At 38.1% G+C, this 24,832-nt stretch overlaps 3 protein-coding genes and 1 pseudogene across 8 annotated transcripts in view; 2 read left to right on the plus strand and 2 right to left on the minus strand.

Annotated features, from left to right (window-relative positions):
• LOC148868340 (E3 SUMO-protein ligase SIZ1-like) overlaps window positions 1–13,701 on the plus strand; it is a 37,570-nt gene extending 23,869 nt beyond the window's left edge. For both annotated transcript variants that reach the window (XM_088968435.1, XM_088968436.1), the window contains 8 exons: window positions 3,319–3,392; window positions 3,493–3,600; window positions 6,267–6,428; window positions 9,501–9,605; window positions 9,683–9,763; window positions 9,858–11,055; window positions 12,913–13,342; window positions 13,427–13,701. In XM_088968435.1, the coding sequence (XP_088824561.1) occupies window positions 3,319–3,392; window positions 3,493–3,600; window positions 6,267–6,428; window positions 9,501–9,605; window positions 9,683–9,763; window positions 9,858–11,055; window positions 12,913–13,058 (1,874 nt within the window). In that variant the 3' untranslated portion in view covers window positions 13,059–13,342; window positions 13,427–13,701. The remainder of the gene's footprint in view (window positions 1–3,318; window positions 3,393–3,492; window positions 3,601–6,266; window positions 6,429–9,500; window positions 9,606–9,682; window positions 9,764–9,857; window positions 11,056–12,912; window positions 13,343–13,426) is intronic.
• On the minus strand, window positions 7,278–9,125 carry LOC148868341 (17.8 kDa class I heat shock protein pseudogene; annotated as a pseudogene).
• Window positions 13,702–17,313: 3,612 nt separating the features above from the next.
• On the plus strand, window positions 17,314–18,985 carry LOC148868342 (uncharacterized). The gene has a single exon (XM_088968437.1). It carries the CDS (start codon window positions 17,839–17,841, stop codon window positions 18,796–18,798), a length of 960 nt encoding a protein of 319 aa, XP_088824563.1. The 5' UTR covers window positions 17,314–17,838; the 3' UTR covers window positions 18,799–18,985.
• Window positions 17,560–23,606, minus strand: LOC148868343 (uncharacterized). 5 transcript variants are annotated; one of them, XM_088968442.1, is made up of 8 exons: window positions 23,353–23,605; window positions 23,149–23,270; window positions 22,952–23,057; window positions 22,495–22,850; window positions 22,250–22,390; window positions 21,814–22,086; window positions 20,094–20,200; window positions 17,560–19,605 (listed from the first exon to the last, which is right to left on the minus strand). In XM_088968442.1, the coding sequence occupies exons 1-5, from the start codon at window positions 23,369–23,371 to the stop codon at window positions 22,355–22,357; spliced, it is 639 nt and encodes a 212-aa protein (XP_088824568.1). In that variant the 5' UTR covers window positions 23,372–23,605; the 3' UTR covers window positions 17,560–19,605; window positions 20,094–20,200; window positions 21,814–22,086; window positions 22,250–22,354. The 5 variants fall into 5 exon arrangements, with proteins under 5 accessions (XP_088824568.1, XP_088824565.1, XP_088824567.1 ...); XM_088968439.1 differs by having other exon boundaries at window positions 22,182–22,390; XM_088968441.1 differs by lacking the exon at window positions 20,094–20,200 and having other exon boundaries at window positions 22,182–22,390.
• Between the last annotated feature and the right edge of the window lie 1,226 nt (window positions 23,607–24,832).

The following is a 24,832-nucleotide window of genomic DNA, read 5'->3' on the forward strand; positions in this document are numbered from 1 at the left end:
TTTTGGAAGCACTTGTGGAGAAATTTAAGCTTTTGGATTCTCTCAGTCTCAAGCCTTTCAATGTTAGGAAGACTGTGGAGAGGTTGGAAATGGTAGATGGTCTGGTGAGGGTGGAGGTGTGGCATTAGTCCTACAACCAAAAAGCTTTCTTGGATAGAAGCTTTGAGCCTTTGATCTTCATCTGGTGGGGCTTCTTTTCAACCTTCGGAACGAAAGCACTTTTGAGAGATTGGTACAAACGTTGGGGAGAGTTCTTGTTGCTTTTAGTCTTAATGATTTCCATGCTGTGAGACTTAGGATTGCTGGAATAAAACAGAAGGAAGGGAGAACATGTGGAGGAGAGAGATTGGAGAAAGGTAAAACTGTGAAGGGTTGAGGTCTTAGGGAAGATGAAACAGGTCGAACAAGTGAAGATGGGGAGATAAAACTTTCGCAGAGAGTGTAAAGATGGGTGCCTTTTCAAATGAAAGTTGGGGATCATAGGCAATAAAGTCGCAGCAGATATTTATTACAGTTGAACCAGGCGAAGGGAATAAAAACCAGGAGGTTGAACCAGGGATAGAGCTCGGACGAATGGGTAAGAGAGGTCAATGTGATTGTGTAAGTGGTCACATTGGTTGAGTGCAAATTATGGAAAAGACTGGGGGGTTGATGAATGAGGATGTTGGTCCATCTTCCGTTTCGATGCTTGCCTAGAAAATGAATGTTCAGGATGAGGAAGGACCTGGTTCTAAGGAGAATGCGGCTAACAACGTGAATGGGGACCAGTCACTTGAAATGGAGAAGGATCAGTTGGAGAAGAAGAAGGAAATGAAGGGGGCTAAATGAAGAAGAGAATGATAGGGAGGAAACATATGAGATTGGGGCGAAGGAAACGGAAATTTACCAAAGAAAAAGAGCCTACAGAACAAAACCTTTTGAGGAAGATTGTGAAGAGGAAGCAGAAGGCAAGGAAGGTGAGACTCTATTGGATGAAACGAATGAAACTAGAAAAAAAAAGGCTGATGTAGAGAAGGTCATCAATAAAGAGGTTGGGATAAGTAAAATTTCGGGTGTTTTTTTCTTAAGGTGGAGAGGAATTTGCAAGGGGTGATCTTTTGGAGTTGGCATAAATAAAAGGGTGTGAGTTTCTGCTGTTGGCAAGGGTTTTGGTTTGGGTGCCTGATTGTTTGGCTTTTGGAAAGAGGGGAGATAAGCTATTGGTAGGGGTTCTGGCTTTGATTCGGGTCTGTTTGTGGCAGTTTTTTTGTTTTGTTTTAGGGCTTCTCTGAAAGTTGGGGTGGGTTGGTTGTGTTGGGTTTTGGGTGATGCTTTGTCACCTGCTGTATTATCTGCTGCTTGTTTTCTAATAAAATTTCTCCTTTATTTATCTTCAAGAAGAAATTATGATGGCTGTAGCCTGATTATTCCTGGACATTTTGTCACAGGTGAAGTGTTTTAAATTGAGCATGAGGCCATGTTTTCTATACACTAGGGTCTAGTTGGTATGGGGATCCTGCAAGAGCTGAAAATATGGGTGATCATAGGTCGGGCCAGGCTGGATTTAGGCCTATGTCACTACATACATTATTATTAATATATGTGACATATAATATATGTATAAAATGTATGTTATAATTTATATAAATACTAAATATTATATATGATATATTATGTGTCATTTTATAATTTATATGTATAAAAATAGAGTGAGTGAACTCAAAGGTGGTATTTGGTTTGGTCAAGGAACAACAGTGATGGATGTTGTGGGAGCTCTCCAAAGCATCCCCTGGTCCTCCTTGGAAAAGAAAATGAATAAGAAAAACTTCCCTATGCACAGTAAAGGGAAAAGTAGGCTTTTTGAGATGGAGGCAGGTTATGTTTGGTAGTGATGGTATTTTATCTTCCTGATTTCTTTTGGGGTCCTTTTTGGTTCTAGAGGTTTAGTTCATCCATGCTTCTCGTTTTCCTGCATTCTATTGGGGTTTGGTAGGAGTTTGCATTGCATGTTGCTATATGGCATCCTATGATAGCCATCTTAGTTCCTGCACTCTATTGTTTGTTTAGCTACCTCAGTTCCCTTTTTTCTTTTTTTTTATGTAAAATAAATTTTCATTAAAGAAAAGAAGATAAAATACAGTCTGACTGGTGACAAAGCATCACCTGCATACAAACATCATAAAAACTACTAGAATACAATTCAAAATAAATTTCCAAGTTACAATGTTGAAATCCCAGCAACTTGACTAAATTCTGATGATATCAGCAACTTGACCCCAAAATTTGTCTTAAAAAATTCTTCTATTTCTTTCCTTCCATATGTTCCAACATATTGCAAACGGTAAACAATCTCCACATAAAAACCAGTAATCTTGTATGAGAATAACAGATAACTAGCATTTTTCTCCTGCTCTTTGCAAAGAAAATGCATGTTAGTCATAGCCCCTAGATTTCAAATGGTCCACAGTCAATATTCTCTCCATGTTCACAAGCCAAGCAAAAGTTTCATCGCTAGGTGGAACCAGATTTTCTCATACACCATCCATTTGATTGATTTAAATCTGATTTATCCCTGCTAAGAGCCATGTATCAGGACTTCACAGAAAATTTCCCATTTGAACACTCTTTCCACCACAATCCATCCTTCGACTGAACTGAGATTTTCACACCCCTCTAGTTTCTCCAACAATGTTATGCATTTATCAACTTCTCTATCCAGCAGCAGCCTTCTGAACTTTGGGCACCAATCAGCTGTTCACCCCTTTGTTTATAACATTGACTTATAGATACTTAAGGCTCAGACAACCTATACAGCTTTGGACGTAGATCACTCAACTATCCTATCCCGCACCAGTCATCCTACCAAAACCCGATTCTTTCTCCATCTCTTTTTTCCTTGTTCCATTGTTGTGTGTGATTTGTCTGTTTTCTTATTGACAAGTGAGTGTAGCTCTTTGGACCTCTGGAGCCTCCATTTTGTTTTCTTTTTGGCTCTTTTGGCCCTTGTATGTTGCTTGACTTCTCTTCCTATTTGTATGTACTGGACCCAAGGTTGATCCCCGGCTCTCAGCCTCCAATAGGAAGCTATTGTTCCATCTCCACTTTGTGGTTCTTATTATTTTGCCTTGTTTAATTGCATTTGCACTAATGAAAAATGATACGCTTATCATAATCTTTTTTTATTGGAAACAGTAACTTCATTAAAGTGATATAAAGTACAACTGTCAACACCCTACTATAGGGTGTTTATTATAATCTTGTTTCTGTTCACCTCCTCTTTATCTCTTTAATGTTCCTGTATTCTGTTTTTTCATCTCTAATGAAAAATTTGGCCTGAAGGTATGCCAGTTCGAACAACAAATAGGCCTGGCTCACAATTGCTTGGAGCTAATGGTCGTGATGATGGCCCAACTGTGAGTATATATTTACCATTATTTTCTAATTGAGTGCCAATATTCCAGTTGCAAAGCTATCTCTTGTATTAGGTTCTCAAATTCTTTGCTTTGTTGTCAGATCAAAACTTTTACCAGGGAAGGGTTAAATAAGATTTCTTTATCAGGATGTGATGCTCGCATTTTTTGTCTGGGGGTCAGAATTGTAAAGCGTCGCACAATTCAACAGGTATTCTTAAATTTTCATTCTTTTTTTTGTTGTTCTGTTCCCCTTTTTCCCTCTCTATTGTAAGTTTTATTTTCAGTGCCAAATTGTGTATGCATGTATATATGGGACCAGATTTTGCTTGTTCGGTTCTTTATTTGCTTTCCTAATAAACCATGTAATGAAATCTAACATGAAGATTTTCTTTATTCAAAATGATTCCTCTCTTAGTATATTTTAAATAAAATTTTGACAATTTTGGATAGCTATTAATAGTCAAATGAAATTATGACACAAGCCTTTTTTTGAGGTCACATACATGAACTTTGTTTCACCATCATTAATTTATGGGTGTTTAAATCATTTCATAATACCACTCAAGTCTTTTTTTTGGTATGCCCTAGCTCTTCTAGCCCCTTCAACTTGTAACAAATCATTTCTTCTAATGGGTGCTGTACATTGTTGTCAAGGTGACAAGGTGCCCTTGGAGGCTAGTGTTGCCTAATCGCCAAGTCGTTTTTTACATTGTGTTATAAAATACTTCCATGTTCTTAGTTGTTTTAGATTATAGCTATAACATAGACATTATTAAAGTAAAATATTCATTTTGTTTGTTATATACTAATTTCCCTTGTATTATTTTCTTATTTGTTAGGGTTTAATCAACACAATCATTGCTAAATGCTCTATTTTCATCTTTTCCTATAACAAAATAGGGGTTCAGCCCCCATATTTTTTGAATTTTCTTTTCTTTCTTCTTTTTCTTATGAATATGTTGATTTTATATACTTCAATGCGAAGTTTATACTTTTCTTATGAAAATTATGGATAATTATTCAGGAAATGTGGTTATGGAGTCTAGGGAACTGCCTTAGGATATATTTTTTTGCTTAAAAAAATCCATCACCTAGGCAACGCCTAAGCAACTAGGCAACAAGGCACTCCCTTGTTGCTGAGCGTCGCCTTGGTGCCTTCAAGACTATGGTGTTGTAGATGGTCTTCTATGCATGTAACTAAGCCATCTTAGTCTACTTTCTCTCAATCTATCACCTATTGGAGCTATTCCTAGGTTCCTTTGTATGACTTCATTTTTTACCCTTTTCTTCTTAGTTTTATCACTCATCCATCAAAGCATTTACATTTCTGCTACATTGATTTTTTTTTATGACTTCATTTTTCACCTATTGGAGCTATTCCTACTTTGCTTCTGACAACATAGCTGGCCTTACTACTGTTTTATAGAATTTTCCTTTTAACTGAAGTTGTATTTAATTATCAAAAAAGACATTGGAATCCCTACCCCCCATTTTGCCCATACTGCTCTAATTCTATTAGTAAAATCCTTCTCATTCTTTGTGGTTTATTCAATCTTTTTATTGCCTAATAAAGTGTCTTGTTACATATAAAAAAACCAGAAAACTAATGGATTTGATGAGAACAGGATCATATCAAGGTAAATGATTTTGATGTCTACGTACATTTAAATTGAAAGCACTGCCTTCATTTAATTTAGAATGGAGTTCATGTTATAACAATATATAAAATTTTAAAATACTATGGAATATGTCAAGATATGTTTGAATAATATTTCATGTCATTATCAATGGAAATCTTCAGAAATGTGTAGGCACTTTAAAACCAAGCTTAAAGCATCTCCATCTATAATAGTATTTTAAAACAAGAAGCATAACTAAATTGTAAGGGGGCCCTATAACTTGAAGTGCAGGAGGAACCATGTCCATAAAGTGATAGAAACCAAGCTTAATGCATAGAAAATAGGGGTGATCATGGGCTGGGCTGGGCTTAGCACCTGTGCTAAGGGCATAGCCTAGGCCTAATCATGGCCCAGGTTGCAGGATTATTTTTAATGTATTTTTATTTTATATTATATTATAAAATTTGTATCAAATTTATTTTGTACTTTACTTAAAATAAAATATAAAATAAAATAACATATATAAATATGTATAAATAATGTGTGTGTATGTGTGTGCAGGCTGGGCCAGGCTGAAAATGATCACCCCTAATAAAAATGCAAATCTTAATTCCAAAAGCAATAAATCGGCAAAGATATAGCTCAAGTGGTTGGACTTTAGAGCATCATGTTATTAACACAAAGGTTTTAGCCTTGTAAGTTCAATTAACAATGAAGTGCATCATGTATTAATGATCAAATTTAAGGCTGGGTTCATGAGGTGCACTGCACAAGTATTCTATTTCAACTGCAACAAATAAGCCTTTTGTGCTGATTCTTATTGTTTAAATATATTTTTTGTGACTCGTTCATCAAAAAAATATATATCTTTTGTGATTTCTCTGGCTGAAGTTAGTAACTGATTCCTTTTAGTCCTCAAGTCTGATGAAATGAATTAAAGATTCTATTTCTTATCAGTAATCCTGAACACTATGAAATGATGGCATTTAATTAACAAAGTGCAATCCCATGACTGGAATACAAATTGGAACATGAGCTTTGTGGTTTCCATTAGTTCATTTTTTGCTTGTCAGTATCATACAGTGATTGCTTTTCTTTTTCACCTCGTAGAGCAAGTGCTAATGCCAGCATATTGTTTATTTCTTCTGAGCATCCTTTGCTACCTTTTGCTTGAGGCTTCATCTCATTATATACAATTATCGGTTGTTAAATTTGTTACATGTATCTTGAATGTGTACATAAACTTGCCACTTAGGTCCTGAACATGATTCCAAAAGAAACAGATGGTGAGCATTTTGAAGATGCTCTTGCACGTGTCTGCCGCTGTGTTGGTGGTGGAAATGCTACTGAAAATGCAGACAGTGACAGTGACATTGAAGTTGTTGCAGATTCTATTACTGTGAATCTCCGCTGCCCAGTAAGTATGCATACATACATATTCATAATTAATGTAAAATGTACATAAATTATGTGCATGGCAGGACTTATAATCAGAAGGAATTTATGCATAATTCATGAAAATTGAAACGTCCATAAAGGTGAACTTAGGGAAACACAACATCACTTTACTAACCAAATACAGTAGTCCTAACCATACCCCAAGGTATGGTGCCCCTTTGCAGGTTTTTTTCTTTTTTTGTTTTACATCCCCTTCCCATGCAATAGCATCTAATGATTTGTTTGGTAGATCCGAGAACCCACCTGGACAAGCTGTTGAACAATGATGAGAATACAATCAATCGAAATAAAAAAGGGGGAAATTCCCGATAGGTACCCTATACTTTAGGCCGAGTGCCAATTTAGTACCCGAACTTTGAAATGCGACAATCTAGTACCTGCTGTTAACCAACCGTTCAGTGTCATGGGAAAAGACACAAATGCCCTTCAAGTGTTATCTAATTTTCTTTATCAACCATCTGTTAATAGGTAATCCCAGGTGTTCCATTACTGGTTGACAAAACAACAACTGTGTAACAAATGCCCTTCAACTTAATCACATCTCAGCATTCATCAGTCTTCGAAGGGAAAACCGGGGGTCCTCCGTTAATAGAAAAGTGGATTGAAAATCACAATCCAAATCTCTGTTTCATTGCTCAAAATCACTTTTTTCTACATACTTTCATTCGTCCCACATACAAATGAAAATTCTTTACAGACCATAGATGGGAGGGATGACACAGGAAAGCCCCAAACATAGACAAAGCACACAACAAACATAGACTCTCAACCAATAACCAACTCCATCATTTTGCGCTTCTGAAATGCTTTAACCAGAGATTTCAATGGCCTTCACCTCGGATTTCTTTTCCTCCTGCTTGGGGATTGTTACAGTCAGCACTCTGTTCTCCATGGATGCCTTCACCTGATCCAGCTTTGTGTTTTCTAGCAATCTGAATCGCCTCAAGAACTTGCCACCGCTCCTCTCCCCACTTATCTGCAGGACCCTTCCCTCCTCTACTTCCACCTCCACTTCTTCCTTCTCTAGCCCAGGAAGATCAGCCTTGAATACGTGTGCTTTTGGGGTTTCCTTCCAATTGATGTGGGCATTGATGAAGGCAGAGGTTTCCCAAGCTGAATCAGGCGCAGAGCTGATGGTTGAAAGGGAAGCCCTCGAAAGGATCCCAAATATCCAGAGAAAATGGGTTGAAGATGTTGCTTCGTTGTCTGCCGAAGATGCTATGAATGATAGACAGTGTGGCTTTCAGAGTAGAAACAGTAGACCCACCAAATTTGTGCTGTTGTTAATTTGTGCTTGGGTTTTCGTCATGAAATGATGGTTTGGACTGTTGAGAGCTTGGGCTCTGTTTCATTTTCTTGAGAAAGAAGATTATGAACAGTCTTTTATTTTCAAGGGTAATTTTGACATTTTCAAATGTCTTAAATTGCACATGAGGTCACGTGATATACATAACTGACGGTCCACTAACGGTAGGTACTAGATTGTTGCGTTTCAAAAGTTTGGGTACTAAATTGGCACTCAAGCCAAAGTACAGGGTACCTATAGGGAATTTTCCCTAAAACAAAAAAAAAAAAAAGAAAAAGAAAAAACCTTGATGGCAATACCTTGGGTTGTCTAATATTATATCTGAGGGACTTGATTTCCTATTTTATCAAACCACCACTTGACTTGAAGGTGCCAACTGGCTAGTTGGCAATTAAAGTGAATAGGAAAAGATATGGGGGATCTCCTTGTCTTAAACCTCTCAGGGCTGGAAAGTGGTGCGCAACTGTTCCATTCACCAAAATTGAACAATTGCAAATCCTAACACATCTCATGATCCATTTGCACCATCTATCACCAAATCCACGATTTTTCATTACCACTATTAAGAAATTCCAGTTACTCATGGTTTGTGGAACCCCTGTGAATAATGATTGATTATTCACATTCAAGGGAGAATTAAAGAGTTTTAATTCAATTCAGCCGGAAGTAGTTTCATCTGGGATACTGAAGGAGTTCAGCATCATTTGCCATTGGCTAATGGCACTGAACCTAAGAGGTCACACACATTAAAAGGCAAAACGTAGATGAAGTACGGAGGAAGGTGTGCTCAGTTGAAATCAAGTTTGCTGAGGATCTGCTTCAAGAGATCAAATCTGCATAAAAGTATGCAGTTAATTGTTTTACAATCAGGATTTTGTGCACCACCATGGGTGTGATCGTGGTTGAATCAAGATTCATGGTAGATCAAATCTGTATATGAAATCTTTCACCAATCATAAGTATAAGCTAGATTTAGAACCTATTAGAGAAAGGATATCAGCTTGAAGCTATCATTAGGTTTCATTTTAATAAGCAGTACTCAAGTGCCAAATGCCATAATTTCCTTCAAGATGAATTTTGAGTCCTTACGAAATGCAAAGAAAAGTAGGTCCACACTGTTTCTATGCGCAATCACCATAGGATCTGGCTGACCAGATTTTGAGCATTAATCCCATAAATGATCTCAAGGTTCCATGCTACACGGCTGTCAGTACCATCAGTACCCAATGACCTTGAGAGGATGGCCAATCCAGACTGTTTATCAGTGTTGGCCTTTTTGGACTCAATTTTATTGGTAATGTTGATTGCCCTTTTTGGTTGTTGCACCAAGCAATGGGCCCTGCCGACCATGAGCCTTACAAAACCTAAATTTTTCATACATCTTAATGCTATACTAAGAACCATAAACAAAAGCGGTTTTTTCTTTTGTAGTATCTTACCTTTTTACAAAAATGTTAAAGTTTATACAGAAAATAGACAACCAACATAGCTGCTATCAATTTGAGGCAATACTCTTGTTGATGGAAATTAATTGTTTCATTACTGAGTATAAGCCAGTAACTACTGATTTGTTTGCCACGTACTTCTATGTTCATTATATCTAATGACAGAACAAGATATTGAATAAATTTCATATATTTAATAATTTTCATTCAGAAATAAGCATTAGTTCTTAAAATCCGCTGGTACTTAAATGTGCTATGTACGTTTCTGTTTGAATGGCAGATGAGTGGGTCAAGAATGAAGATTGCTGGCCGGTTTAAACCTTGTGCTCATATGGGCTGTTTTGACCTGGAAACTTTTGTGGAACTTAACCAACGCTCTAGGAAGGCAAGCAATCGGTCATGTTGCATAATTTGTTTCTTTTGCTTGAATGCTTTTGAATAATGTCTTTACATCTACTGCAGTGGCAATGTCCCATTTGCCTAAAGAATTACTCATTGGAGAATATCATCATTGATCCATATTTCAATCGCATTACAATTATGGTAGTACTCACTCTTGACCACTTCAATTGTATTTTATAAATGATCATGATGTCTATATATCATATTTTTGAGTTGTTTTAATTTGATTGTGTAGTTGCGGAGTTGTGGAGAAGATGTAAATGAGATTGATGTGAAGCCAGATGGCTCTTGGCGTGCAAAGAACGAAATTGAACGTGGGGATCTTGCACAATGGCACTTCCCTGATGGCTCCCTGTGTCCCACTTCTGTTACTGAACCAAAAGAAAACATGGATATCTCAAAACAGATAAAACAGGAAGGCATTTCAGAGGGACATACTAGTTTGAAACTCGGTATAAGAAGGAACAGCAATGGGAATTGGGAAGTTAGCAAAACAGAGGATGCGCGGAGCACCTCTTCTGGGAATCGCTTACAAGATAAGTGTGAAAAGCACTGTCAAAAGTTAATTCCAACAAGCAGCAGTGGCACTGGAAGTTGTAAAGATGAAGATCCAAGTGTCAACCAGGATGGCGGTGGGCACTTTGACTTCTCTACCAACAATGGCAATGAGCTTGATTCAATGTCTCTGAATTTCGACCCATATCGAGTTGGTAATAGAATATCTTCTGCTCCTTTAGTGGATGCAAATGTTATTGTTCTCAGTGATTCAGAAGAAGAGGATATTTTGCGTTCCACTGAAAATGTCTATCAGAATGGTCAAGCTGATACCAGTGGAATTTCTTTTTCTGTTGCCCCTAATGGAGTTCCAAATTCATACCAAGAAGATCAAAGGGGGCCTTCATGCCTGGGTCTCTTTAATGGAAATGGTGATGACTATGGGATGTCTCTATGGCAGCTTCAATCTGGTACTCAGGTTGGTGCTGGTTTTCAACTATTTGGTACAGAGACAGATGTTGCGAATAACTTGGTCGATGTTCAGAACACCTCTGTTTCTTGTCCTACATCATTGAATGGCTATGTTTTGGCTCAAGATATGGCTATGGGTTCTGCACAAGTTCCAGATCCTTCTGCTTGTCATTCCAATGCTGACTTAAATGATGGTTTGGTTGATAATCCCTTGGCATTTGGTGGGGATGATCCCTCTCTTCAAATTTTCCTTCCCACCCATCCTGCTGGCATTTCAGCCCAGTCAGATCTAAGAGACCAATCTGACATGACAAATGGTATTCATACTGAGGAGTGGATTTCTCTCAGGATCGGTAGTGGTGGTGGGGGCAGTGTGGGCCATGGTGAGTCTGTAGCCACAAATGGATTGAATTCAACAAACCAATTTTCACCCAAGGACAGTAGGATGGAATCTTTAGCAAACACCGGTATGTTCCCTTTCTAATGCTGTAGCTTTGTATTACTTCTGTGCTTGGAATATGTTGCAATTGTGGGATACATGATGGTTGTACTTCTCATTTTTACACAGTTGTGATAGCAGAACTGTGCATTGACTGAAAAGACGGGAGATCTAGAATTTTATCATCCGATTGGTTCAGAGCCTTAGAAATTAGTGGCTATGTATTAAGTTTCCTGCTGTTCTTGAATGCATGGTTTGGATCCTAACAGAATTTAGACCTTAGTGCCTAGAACTTCTGACGTAGGATTATTTCTGAGATGATTCATGGTTCAAGCCGGCCAATAGCAGGATCATGTTTCAAGAATAAGCACGGCAGGCTTTAAATTACAAGAATTGATACATAAGATTATGATAAGTTCTAGCATTGTTAAGGAAAAAGGATACCTTAACTTGAAAAGGTCAATATATACAGACGTTCATTTATTTCATTTTAAGATAACATAATGTATTCATAATTGTAAGTTAGACTACCAAGTATAATTGTAGGCAATCATTTATTTCATTTACCTTACCTTTTTCAAAAAAACAAAAAACAAAGGGAATCATAATTGTATGTTACCAAGTATACTATAAAAAATCCGATATTAATTATTATACACATGGTTCATGCTTTATTCGAAATCACATGTGATGTATAAAATAAAGCACTAGTACTCGAGTTCTGTGGACATTCTAGAATGGCCAAATCTTTGTAACTTACGAGTGCCATCTTTTCCTATTTCCCCAGTCATTAATCTAAACAATTACATATCTGCCACCATATTGTTTGGACATGTTTCTCAACTGCTCAACAATTTGTTCCATATAACAATGTGGGCCTTGAAGGCGTTATATTAAGTTTTCTCCAGGGAAAACTTGGGCTGTTTTGAAAATGCAATCTCGGCAGGAGCCTCCTGTGCATGACACGTGGCAGAAGAATATTTGCAATCAATTTTCTTTTAGCCAAATAGGCGAAGGGCCTGAATTAGTAGGTAACATGCCATGTGCAGGAAGCTGGAAAACAGCCCAGGCTGTTTTTCCAAATAGACAGTTTTCCTATTGTCTTCTATCACATGAGATATGTATGTACGTACCCCTTTTCATGTTGCCCATCCTGTTCTGATTTTATAATTTTATAAGCAACATCCTCTTCACTCTTTCTCTTATTATATGAATTATCAAACCATGATAAAAAAAAAGGGAGACATTGAGGTATCTTTTATTTAACAAAAAAGAGCATTGAGGCATCTTTTTGTTTCCAATCATAGTTGTATGCTAATTTCCCCAACTGTTATTAAATTTATGTTAGTATTTATGTTGTTTATACCCTACTTGTTTTAAAACCTCTTGAATTCCCCCAACTGTTATTTGCATCCACAGCAAACAATATATACCATGTAATCCATGATTAGTGCAAACAATAATGACCATTTTTGAGCATCTGTCTCAAAAAAAAAAAAAGAAAAATCTTTGCTTAATTCTACGAGTGCAAACAAGGAAGTGCTGAGCCTTGGTGAAGACCTATTGTAACTGAAAACACTGTTTTCTTCTCTCCCATCTGTTCTTACACTTGTTGCACTATTTTACATGTCCTTAATTGGAACCATACACTTATTTGTTCACCTTTTCCAAAATCCACTATATAATCCATTTTAGAGATGTTCTCCTATTTTCCATGTAAAGATGTGATACAGATGGTAATTATTAAAAATTGGGTTTCTTGGACTCCAGCTGCTATGCTTACAATGAGAAAGTGGCAGAAAGAAACGGGGTTCAGTAATTCTCATTTTGAATTTTTGAAGCATTTTTACTTGGGGTAACATGATCTTTTGTTTCCTTTTCACAGCCTCTTTGCTTTTGAGTATGACAGACAATAGGTCGGACAGGGCAACAACTAATAGGCAAAGATCGGATGGCCCTTTCTCTTATCCTCGCCAGCCACGATCTGTGAGGCCACGGTTAGACCTCTGTATAGACTTGGACTCAGAGTAGAGGAAGTGTTGTGCTTGCTGTGGGATCAAAGTTGCTTCTGTTATGAAATTGGAGTGGCTACCTATGGATACACTACTTGGAAGTGATTTTGATAATTGGTTCCCTTCCTGAATTTCAATGCAACTTCTGTGTGTAAAAGTCGAGATAACAAGACATCATTTTCCTCGTGATGAAAGGGAGCACACTACTGGTGGCAGTGCAATGCCAATCACTGTGCAAAAGTCAATGCAGGGATATCTGCTTCATTGAAACTCTATTGGGAATTTAAGATTCATTTTATGCTGGTGAGCCATCAGCCTCAACTTCTTTATCCTTTGTTTTAGGGTTATAATATTGTTACTACTAACAACTTTTCTCCCATCACTCAGGTTCGATACCTTTTCCTTCCCCAAATATTGAATTTTGCAGGTGCGGTGATGTTGCATCTGCAGTAAATTGTACATTTAGAGAAAGACCCCTATCAGCAGGGAACATACAAGGGACCATCCCAAAGGTGCAAGCCATTAGATACTGGGGTATGCCCCGCCTCCTATTGTAACATGTATGTAATGTCCTGTAAATCGATTCTTGCTAGATGATGGAAACAGCAGTCTGTAAATTCATGTCTCATTGAGCGGAGATCAATAGAAACAATTTGCAAAAATATTCTTGGCATTGGCTCTGTTTTGTTATTTATACCCCTTTGTTTACGAAGTTTGAAGTTTGAACTATTATTTCCCGATGACTGGCTAACCACGTGCGTTGATTTATTTATTTATTTTTACTCCAATGCGGCCTTTCAGAGTTTAATTTACCATATGAACGGAGTTAACATCATAATGGGCATGTTAATGATGTGCAATATTCTTGTTGATTTACCTTTCTATGAATTTATTTGGTTCATTAGTTGCACTTTTTTTTTGGTTGACTTACGGTATAGAGCATCTGGGACCAGGAATTGAATTGTCTGCGCTGCGCCCCGTGGAAATGGATTGGTCAAAAACCCTTGGTTAGAACTCCGAGTTGAGCATCGATATCTGGTATTTTTACTCGGGTCTATCTGTTAATGATTTGACTTTTGAGAGATCAATACTGTAGGCCGGTATAGGACAATCCCAAATTCTCATCATCTACCACGTTTCTAGCTAATGTCATGTGGTGTGGTAAAGAGGAGTAATCCAGTATCCTTTTGAAAGATTCACGCGAAGAGTCTTGTCCGTTCAGACTTCGGAGCGCGTTTATGATCTGTATTTGTTACCAGATTTCCGGTAACAAGTAATTGGGTAAATTATGCATTCCTCCCCATTTATTTCCACTGCGGATCTGCAGTTTGCCAGTTGTCACCCTGCGTAAATGCCTACGTAAACCAATCACGAGTGAACTCCCATGGACATGAGACTCACTGTCTGATCTGATGTGTTCATTTGTGATTTGGTTACATGGCATGGTGAACTGCAGATCCGGGCCTACTTGCAAACGAGATTTTCTACTCACCTTTCATACCCACTCTACTCGCCGTGAATGGAGAGATGTGTGGCTGTAATTCAGGGTGGGTAGGAAAAGTGAGTAGGAAATCTGGGTTCTTTGCTTGATGCCTATTAGTAGTAATTCGCCTGTTTTTTCCATTCTGTTCATTATGGTTTTGATGCCTATCTTCAGATCGGATTGGGTGTTTGTTCTGTTAAATCAGATTGAGATATACCTTGATTCAAATTCGATCTGACCTGTTTGCATCTTAAAAGGAAACACCAAGAATGAGAAGAAATCAGTCAGGCAGAATGTATGTATGGCACTATCTCTTTATCAATAGATAAATACAGCCAATGAGTCCAACCATGGTGATACCTTCAAATAGCGCTTCGGAATCCTCTTTATCAGCAGCTCTATATAGCTTGAATCTTCCAGATCCACTAAGCTATGCATTCCTTATCTGGTATCTCATAATGGATATTCCTCTCCTATTTTTATTTTATTAACGCTGCTAAAGTACTTTCTCAGCAACCTTCCTTTGTTCAGAGTTCACAAGAAGAATAACAGAAGGTCGAGGAATGAGAAGAAAAGCAAGACAAGAGGGGCAAGTTAGTAAAAAAAAATTGATTCTTTTGTTCCCCTCACTAATTTTGCTATTTATTTCAGAAAGTTTCTGATTTTCTCAATTCTTCATCATTAATTTGTTGGTAAAAAACCCTAATTATTATGTGGTCTACTCTCAAGAGGGGACCCACCAGATTTGGTGATATGTTGGGACCAAAGGCAAACCATCTTTGCGTGTCTAATGCAGATATGCCCTACACAATGAGTTTCAATTTCAAATAAAAGTCGCTCTGGATTTATTGTTCACACTTCACACCTCCCCATAAGTATGGGAATGATGGCTTAGAAAATAAAAGTTTCTTCTGTGCTTAAAAAGATGGGCAATGGCAAACTTTTGCTTTGACTTTTTTGTTTTTCTTTTCTTGATCAATGAGATACCGTACTATACCATCTTTTGTAACCTCTGGGTCCCATTTGTCCTACTATGTACCTCTACGCGGGCCGGGCTTCCGGCTCGGCTCATTAACATATTACACTGCATAGAGTCCGAGTCCTTTCAAATTTTGGCAAAAGGTAAACTCGGGCCCAGCCCATGAATTAATTCTAAAGCTGAGTTTACATCTCCGCCCCACAGCATATCTCCATTGGAAATGTCTCTGGAGGATAGTATCAGTCTCAATGATGTCATCAAGAGATGTTTCTAATACATGACCGAAATGTGCTTTGGACATTGTGCGGCGGCCCCTTGTGGGTGGAGATGTGATCTCTAAGCTTAGCTCTATAGATTAAAATATAAGCCCCCGTTTGGTTTATAGTCAAAACCAGATAAAAAAATTTTAGAATCAGAACTGGAATAGTCTGTTCCATAATTTATTTCGTTCAGATGGAAATCGAAATTGACAGTTGGAAAGCCAAGGGAAAGAGAGACACTGGCCATTTTTTAAATGTGGAAATGTACCATTCCATTTAGGAATGAAAATGGGATTTTGATTCCACTCAATCAAATGGTTTAGAACCGAAAGGGCCATTCGGATTCCAATTTCAAACTCCTACTCCCGCAAACCAAACGGGCCCTAATTGCATTGTTTGATATCATATCCATTTTTCATATAGCAAAAGGTTTAGTGTTTAGTGTTGGGACACTTGTGCAGAGCGACTGTCCAGAAAGAACAAATACATTCTAGCCTTCTTGGGATAATGACAATCTACATTTTATCTCGTTCTTTTTTTCCTTTCAGACGACAGGACTCGTACTGAAAAAACCACGTCAGTAACCTACTCCTCGTGTTTGTTTCTGGTGGGGTCCACCTAGAAAGCAAATTCTTACGTGGTAACGTGCTGTGACTCGTCAGATTGGAATCGAATGGAACGTGGATGGTCCGCTTTTGGTCTCCCAGTTTCAACGTTTACAACACGGGGCTTATTAACCACCTGATCGGAATCTAATCATCTACATCAAAAATCTATACTCACCGTTTACTGTCACTGAATCCCACGGTTTTACATTTGATCAATGACATCATGTCAATCAACTAATTACATGGGGCCTGGGCTAATAACAATAAGAGATGGCCTAGGCAAGCCCACCATAATAAAAGGAAGTAAAAGGAAGAGGATTTATTTGTTTTGTCTTTAGTGAGAGTGGGTATGACCCCAAACGATCCTAAAGGCAAATAATAACAACTGGATTTCTGAACTGGATGAACTGAATGATTTATTTTTTTGTCCTTTAGTAAATTAATAAATAATTAAAAGGGTCATTTATTAGAACATTTCTTATATTTTTACAGATTTATTTAAATTTATCTTATAATTTTTATTTTATTAAAATATCCAAGTTTAAAAATAATAACTTGATCATCTAAACTGAATGAAAAATGTTCAAGGGCATGGGCTCATGATTGTTTATTCCAAAATCATTCCTAATATTTTTTTATTTAAAAAATAAAATTGACTAAATAGAACCAAATACAGTGGTTGTTTGTGTTTTATTAAGGATAAAAGTAATATTTTGTTATTTTTACTTTCTTTTGATTAACTTTATTTAAATAGATATTAGGGTCAAAATTATCAATTGCAAATTATTGGTGATGTTTTAGTAAAATGCAAATTATAGGATAGGTTTTAGTAAATTTATAAAATTATGGGGATGTTTTAGTAAATGACCCGATTAAAAAAAAAAGAAAGACATGATGATAATGAACCCTATTTCAACTTCAACCTTCAGCGTTCAGTCATTAATAATTTATTCACGGAAGAAAAAAATAATAAGTTATTCAGTTCAGCTAATTCAGCTGTTACAATTCAAAGTTGCAAACAGAGGCGTGACTTCGAAAAGTAAATAAATAGCCAGGACAAACTGCAAAGAGTGACTGTCTGACTGATGGACCGGCCCGATTCACCCATCCGTGCAAGATAATAAATAACACCCAAAAAAAATTAATCAAGAAAAATAACACCAAAAAAAGATTAAAAAAAAAACAAAAACTGCAAAACAAAGGGGATAAATTCAGATATGCAATATGGTTACAGGGTCACAGAATGGCAGCCAAGCAAATATTGAAAGCAGGAGAGAGAGAGAGAGAGAGACTCTTCTATCTCCTATTCCTATCCTATGCGTGTGTGACTCTGAATCTCTGATGAGATTAGAGAATCGTATATGCTAAGCTTGTCAGTGCGAATTCGCAGGGCCGAAAGCTAGAAACTTTATTCGAAAACCTTGCTCTTTGGGTATTCTTCCTGATCTTCTCTCATTTTAATTTTTTAAATGCGTCTCTCTTCAAAACCCATTGCGAGCCCAGGTCGAGCAGATAAGTTCCCACCTCCATTGACGAGGTTTGGTAGAAATGACGGAGGAAACAGAAGTAGAGGGAGGGCTCGAGCCAGCCCCATGTTCGTCAGAAAGAAGAACGATGCCGTTGAAACCCAGGAACCCTCTTCGCCCAAGGTCACTTGCATGGGACAAGTTCGCGTCAGAAGATCCAAGCAAGCTGCGGCCAAGGCCGCAACTAGTCCCAAATGCAGCTGCCTGTGGATCCGGGAGGCTCTGTTTTGTAACCGTTCCGCTAAAAAGCCGAAACCCAGGGCATCTGGTTCAGTTTGGCGAAGATGGCTTTTGTTTATCCAATTAGGTTATCGGAAGAAGGTCGAAGTCGTCGAAAACCCCGCAAGGAGAGAACCCGAACCAGAATATACAGAAGAAGAGTCTGACTCAGAAGAAGAGGATGAAGAAGCCAAGGTATTTCTCTCTTCTTCCCCGCCGAAGAACGCTTTGCTGCTTATGAGATGTAGATCCGATCCGTACCGATCTTCCTCACTGGCTAGTCGCTTCTGGGGTTCGCCCTCTGCAGCTGAGAATGCAGAAGAAAAGACAGAGCAAGGCCTGAGAGGCTCTGCCTCTGCCGAAGAAGGAGAAGAGGAGGAGGAACCCAATTTAGACAAAGGGCCAACTTGCAGAGATTCGGCTGCAGAATCAAAAATGGATCCAGAAACCGAGGAAAAGTTGGGTTTTGGAGAAGGGTTAGAAAGTTCAAGTAATGCAAGAACCAGATGCACCACCAAGAGCGAAGAGGAAACATCGAAAACGATAGGAGGTCCAGCTCGGCCTCTGATACTAACGAGGTGTAAATCCGAGCTGGCGAGAAGATCGGGGAAGCTCGATCCAGAGAACCATTTCTGGAAGAAGAGAAGGTTGCGTCCGGGTGAGCGATTTGCACCGCAAGTTTGAAACTGATTTTATTTTCTATCTTGTCTACTTCTCTGCTTTTGTCACTAAATCGAACATCTCCTCTCCCTGTCTCTCTCACTCTTCTCTTTCCATATTTAATTTTAATTTGTTTTCTTTTTTTTTTCTTGCTTTCTATATGTACGAGAGAATCTCTATGTCAACAGTAATATATAAGAATTTAGCTAAAGTTGGTCGTACACTGAAATATGGAACATGAAGCTGTTTGTGTTACAATCTCATGGGAGACACTAATTTTTTTAATATTTCATCTTCCTCAACTATTTTTTATGATTTAACTAATCAATACCCAAAGAAACTATTTCTTTATAAGCAAGCTTCCTCTACTTCCCTTTTGACACCTGTAAACCTCTTTCATTGGAAATATAACTTTGTATGTGACTGTGCATTTCTATGTCTGTGTCTGTAAAAAAATCTCCACTGGAGGGAGAGAGTGAGACTGAGGAGCCCGGATCTTCTACCACACTGAGAGTGGTCCATTTGTTCATTTATTTCATTGGAACATCCTTATAATACTAATAATGATTTAGGAGCTGCTATTTGCCATTTGTTAGTGGCTTAACTTAACTCTCTCACCTTTCTATTCTTTCTAGCCCAAGTCTTCTTCACATTCACAGCTTCAAGCTTGGTGTTTCTGCTTTGAAGACACCCAACAACAAGAATCACAGAAGATTTGTTCTTTCTCAGAACCATCCTTTCTCACAAAATGCATGCCATCTCTCTGAGTCTGACCATCCCTGACCTTGGCTGATGACGAATGTTCGCCTTTCAGAATATGTTCTCTTGGTCCTGCAACAAGAGCCGGTAGATATCATATCTCTGACCTCAAGCAGAACGTCCGGAAATTCTTCAGTGAATAGTGGAAAGTTCGCGGTTCAATTTCAATTGGATGGTTCTCATTCAAATGGAGACACGGGGGGGGGGGGGGGGGTAATTCGAATAATGTCGGGTGGGGACTGGGGACTGGGGCCCATTGCTAGAAATCTTTAGTTTTGTGGGAAAGTGCCAAATCGCCATGTCCCAAACTCAGTTGTGTCGACTCGCCCAAGTCTGAGTTTTAAGTGTAGACGAGGCGGATCGCTCACCGAGTTTTCCTATCCTACCATGAGAATTCTTCTGCCATTAATGATGATGAGCAAGCAGATTATTTATTTTAAGGGTTTTTTCCGTCAATTCCACCTCAGAAATTGAAATCTCAAATAGACCAGTAAGACTATTTTAGGGGTTTGTTTTATTTTAAAGTCAAGGGTAGGATTTAACGAAGGGTAGGGATTTACAACTGATCGAACATAACCGAGAGACCCATGTGATCCTGTACACCCAAAACAACTGATCAAGTGGAAGTAGGTCGATGGATTTGTCTACTGAGCTGAGCGGACAAAGCCTGCAGAGAGAGAACAGATGATGAGAATGATGAGTTGTTTTTTTGGTCAATTAACTGCCAGTGCCAGCGCCAGTACCAATGGCAGCCATGTTGGCTACCTTATAAATCATAAATGCACATAGCCAGACAATGAGCTGGCCTACCGGGCAATACCATGTGGATTTGTATGGAGACCATTAATGAGGTTGATGATATACTGAAGTTGAACGGTGAAAGGAAAAATCCATCTTCACACAACCGTGAATAGTGTGTTGTGTTAAATATCAAATAGATAGATAGAACAAAAGAAATGAAGAAGAAAGAAAGAAATGTTCATGGGTCAAAGGTTTAAACACAACCAAACGGAAGGTGGAATCGTGATGACATGGTATATGCATATATATATTTTGTAGGTCATATAAATATTATATATAATATATCTTTACAAATATTAATGCACTTTCATGTATAGATGGATAGTTTTTTAAGTTTTTAAAATAAATGATCAGGTTGAAGTCTCTTAACCCATATTTTCTTCATCAGGTGAATAAGGGAGGGTTCTAAGACATTAATGTTTTTGTTTTCATTTATTTTTGAAATTGCCATATCAGCATAAAAACAAAAACAAACTTTCCTAAATCGTGTTTTTGTTTTGAAATTTAAAAACAACTGGTTTTCTTTCGAATAGAAAATACAGAATATGTATTTGAGACCAAAATAATGTTTTTAAAGCAAAAACTTGTGTCTTTGGAGACATGATAAAATTGAAACAAAACAAAAATTGATTTTGCAGTACAAATTTTATGTGGTGTATTGCATTATATTAAATAACCATGTTCTTTAAACTATGAAGGGTTATTTAAAACGGGAATTAAAAAATTTGTTTCAATTTTAAAAAAGAAAAATTCCCGATTAGTATATTGTACTTTGAGGCCTAATGCCACTTGGTCCCTTAATTAAAATGCGACAATTCAGTATCCAAACTTTTAAAGCATGTCAATCTAATAGTACTTGCTATTAATTGATCCGTTAACCAGGCGTTAAGTGGTATTTGAAAAGATACAAATGCCCTTCAAGTGTCATATAATTCTCTTTATCAACCATCCAAACATTAATAATTCTTGCCTCTTCTTGAATACCATTAAGACATGGCCTCGGCAACAATTTGGGACTGTTCATTTTTTATCAATGGTTAGATGGTTGATAAAGAGAGTTAGATCTTAGATGACATTCGAAGGGTATTTGTGTCTTTTCAAATATCACTTAAAAGTTCGTTAATGAACTGATTAAGGTAGGTACTACATTAACATGTTTTGAAAGTTTTCATATTGAATTATAGCATTTTAAAGTTCAGAAACTAAAGTGGCACTAAGCCCAAGATACAGGGTACTAAACGGGAATTTTCCCTTTTATTTTCAAACTAGTTGATCTTATTTTATTTTTATTTGGGTAAATTATAAAGACCCCCCTTACTATTGAATCTGTGACAAAGACCCCCTTGTACTATGAGCATGAGACAAAGACTCCCTTCCTTTATCCTTTCGTCCAAATCCGTCATTGCAATATTTTTTAATCCCCATACTACCCTTCTAATAACTATCGGAAAAAAAACTGTTCATCATCCCCGACCTCACTTCACATACACGAACAGCAGCGGCAGTAACTGTTGCAGTGGCGACAGCCGAAATCGATACCGTAGAAGAAACTCTTGACTTTGCCTCGTTACTCGATTCATTGGTCTCTTTTGAATCTACCTTCTGTGATGCGTTTGCTGTAATTTATTGGTTTGTTGGGCACTGTGATTGCCTTTTCAATCCATACAGAACCTCTGCGACCTCGATCTCAATCTCCTGTATTGAAGAAGATGAGGCCTTAATAATCTTTGGAGGCTGGTGCTTAGCTCCGTTCTGCACCATAAGTTCAAACTTTCATAGATGAATCTCCGGACACAGACATAGAAACAACAAAAGAAAACTAAATAAAATAAAAAATAAAAACTAACCATCTTCTTCCGAATAGAAGCATTGGAAGAAGAAGGCGAGATCAAAGCTGGTGAGGGTACTGGCGCACTTGGTCTTGTAGGTGAAGTTGAAGCCTGACTATGAAACTGCTCGCCGCAGCCACCACCACCACCACCTCCGCCTCCTCCTCCTGCCCTACCACTACCACCTCCACTTAAGGTCCAACATTCAAGTGACCTTTTAGCCGAAGCTACGAAAACAAAAGATATGAAAATTTCCTGTTAATATCCATACAGAAAGAACATAATAGAACATCAAACTTCTCGTAAGTTCCATCCTCGTCTCTTTCTCTACCTGACCTAGCTTTTCTCGGTACCAACATCTCATCAGGGACCTTCCACATCGAGGCCACCCTAACAACCTTAGCAAAGGTGGAAAGCTCTTTCGATGATGATGATGATTCGACAGAGAGGACGATGGAGGATTTGGGGGAAGCATCTGAACTGCACCGGTGTCTTCGTCCTCATCCTCCTCATCATCGTCAACGCTTTCTTCGGTACTTTCTTCTCCACCTTCCTCCCGATTACTTCCATGCATCAATCTATCTCCCCTTCTCTTGTTCCGACTCGACCGATCCCGATCTCTATCTTTCTTATTTACTCGATCTCGTAACCTCGCCGTTTCTTGCAATTCCATCGACCCATCTTCCTCTGTAAAATCAACAAAGTAAAGAAAACAACATCAAGGTTAGAGGAAAAATGAACAAAATTGGTGAGAAACAGTACTAAAGACGGATCTGAGAAATCCGAACCAGGCGAATCCCTCAAACTGCTGTTCCTTTGTCTCCTCAACGATCCATTCGTCGTCGCTAAGCTTCCTCTCCTTGCTTCTCTGTTTCTATCCATCTCTTTCCACTTCTTCTCATGAAATCAAATACAGAAGAATGTAAATCTCAGGCTGGTAGCTCGGAATATCCGAATTGTCAATAATTGCAGGATTAGAGATCACCGCGTAAAACATCGGAGAAGTCGGAAGAAGCGTGTGGGAAGATTTCTCCATTGCAACCGGCCTTGGAGACGAAACGGAACGATCGTTTCCAAAGTATATTCGCTTTGCGAGCTTCAAGCCATCTTTGACAGATTTCACGAATTGTGAGCCATTCTGATCAGACTAATGAGAAAGAAACCAAATTAAGACAAATTTTTGGAATACCTCTGGACTCTGGTTTCATTTCACGTCACCGACGCTATCTTGTTTTGAATGGATGAAATCGTCATCACCAACAGGCGAGTGAGGAGTTCGGAAGTCCGTCACCGCTGCAACATAGAAGGGTAGCATGGGGATTAAAAAATATTGCATCGGGCGGATTTGAACGGAAGGAGGTCTTTGTCTTACGGTCGTAATACAACGGGGGTCTTTATTGTAAAACGGGGGTCTTTATTGTAAAATGGGGGTCTTTGTCACAGACCTCATAGTACGGGGTTCTTTATAATTTATCTTTTTTACTTTTATCTTTTTAGAATTGGCATATAGAAACACAATTCACAATGGAAAACACCCCAAGTTATTGCCATGGAATGAGTGACACGGCCCACAACATTCGACATGTGGATACGACCAAACAAAAAGGTCCCATATGAACGGTCTGGATTGACCACAAGATTTTTTCAAATGGCTAAAATATAATAGAGTAGGTTTAGGTTGTATATTGGGGAGCCCCCCTTGTTTATTCCAATTTCCTATATACGAACAACAATACAATGGCCCGTAATAAAGATAATGATGCGCAGGGTCGGTCAACTCCCGTTGGATGGCATTTGGAATTTAGTTTCTTCTTGGGGGAGGCAGCACGCAGCAGCATTACAAAATGAAGGTCTTGTTTTGCTAAGGTTGCTCCCCTTTTGATTCTCAAATGAAACATTTAGCCCTATTCATGGGCCGGACTCGAACTAAGATTTTGTTAAAATTTGAATGGGCCCGCCAGCTGAAGCCTGAGCCCAAAACTGTATAAACTATAAAGATGTTCATAGCCGAGCCCAAAGCCCAGTCCAGCCCGTAAATAGGTATATTCGTCATCACTTACCAGTTAGCACCTAGTTTTGTATTAGCCTCTCATTATAAGTGCGTTGAATGAGTCGTGTTGGATGGTATACTTTCAATAAAATCTTAGGTTATTAGTCAATGATTAGGCAATGAAACCATCTGAACTCCATATAGTCTTAAAATCTATCCTGAAATGAGGTCATTATTGCGAACGATTTCTAGGATAATAATGATTTGATCTCAAAACACTGTTGGAAAATCAAACCCAACAACAGATAAATCCTAAGCATACATGTTGACTCAATGAAGACAGCGTCTAATCTAAATCTACATACCAATTAATCCATTAATTTTTCAGTGACACATCCACAATTTTCAGGTTGAGTGAAGCATGGTCCATGGATGACCATGAGCATGTCTCGCAGGAAATACAAATATAAATTGGAAAAATTAGTTGGGAAATGAATCTTTCCTCATTGAAAACACCTACACCGGCAACGAGCCCAGTGTATTGGATTCTATCTTCCACTATTGGCAATTGCTGAAACTCACTACACGGTTGACCTTGACCAAAAGAACTTCTAATTGGAAATAATCTAATTCAAAAAAAAAATTCCTAAAAGGTGTAGAAAGTATGTGTGATCCATTC

The sequence above is a fragment of the Nelumbo lutea genome, chromosome 2, assembly GCF_056320005.1.
Source record: "Nelumbo lutea isolate HS-2025 chromosome 2, American lotus-T2T, whole genome shotgun sequence".
In the NCBI taxonomy this organism is placed as follows: domain Eukaryota; kingdom Viridiplantae; phylum Streptophyta; class Magnoliopsida; order Proteales; family Nelumbonaceae; genus Nelumbo; species Nelumbo lutea.

Excerpts from the sequence above, each read along its gene's own strand:
- LOC148868343 (XM_088968442.1), bottom strand. Across the intron at positions 23,058-23,148 it reads CTTCTCCGATGTTTTACGCG|AAGTGGAAAGAGATGGATAG; the intron begins GTGATCTCTAAT and ends TTTCATGAGAAG. Across the intron at positions 22,391-22,494 it reads ACCGAGAAAAGCTAGGTCAG|CTTCGGCTAAAAGGTCACTT; the intron begins GTAGAGAAAGAG and ends TTGTTTTCGTAG.
- LOC148868342 (XM_088968437.1), top strand. The coding sequence starts at position 17,839 with ATGCGTCTCTCTTCAAAACCCATTGCGAGCCCAGGTCGAGCAGATAAG.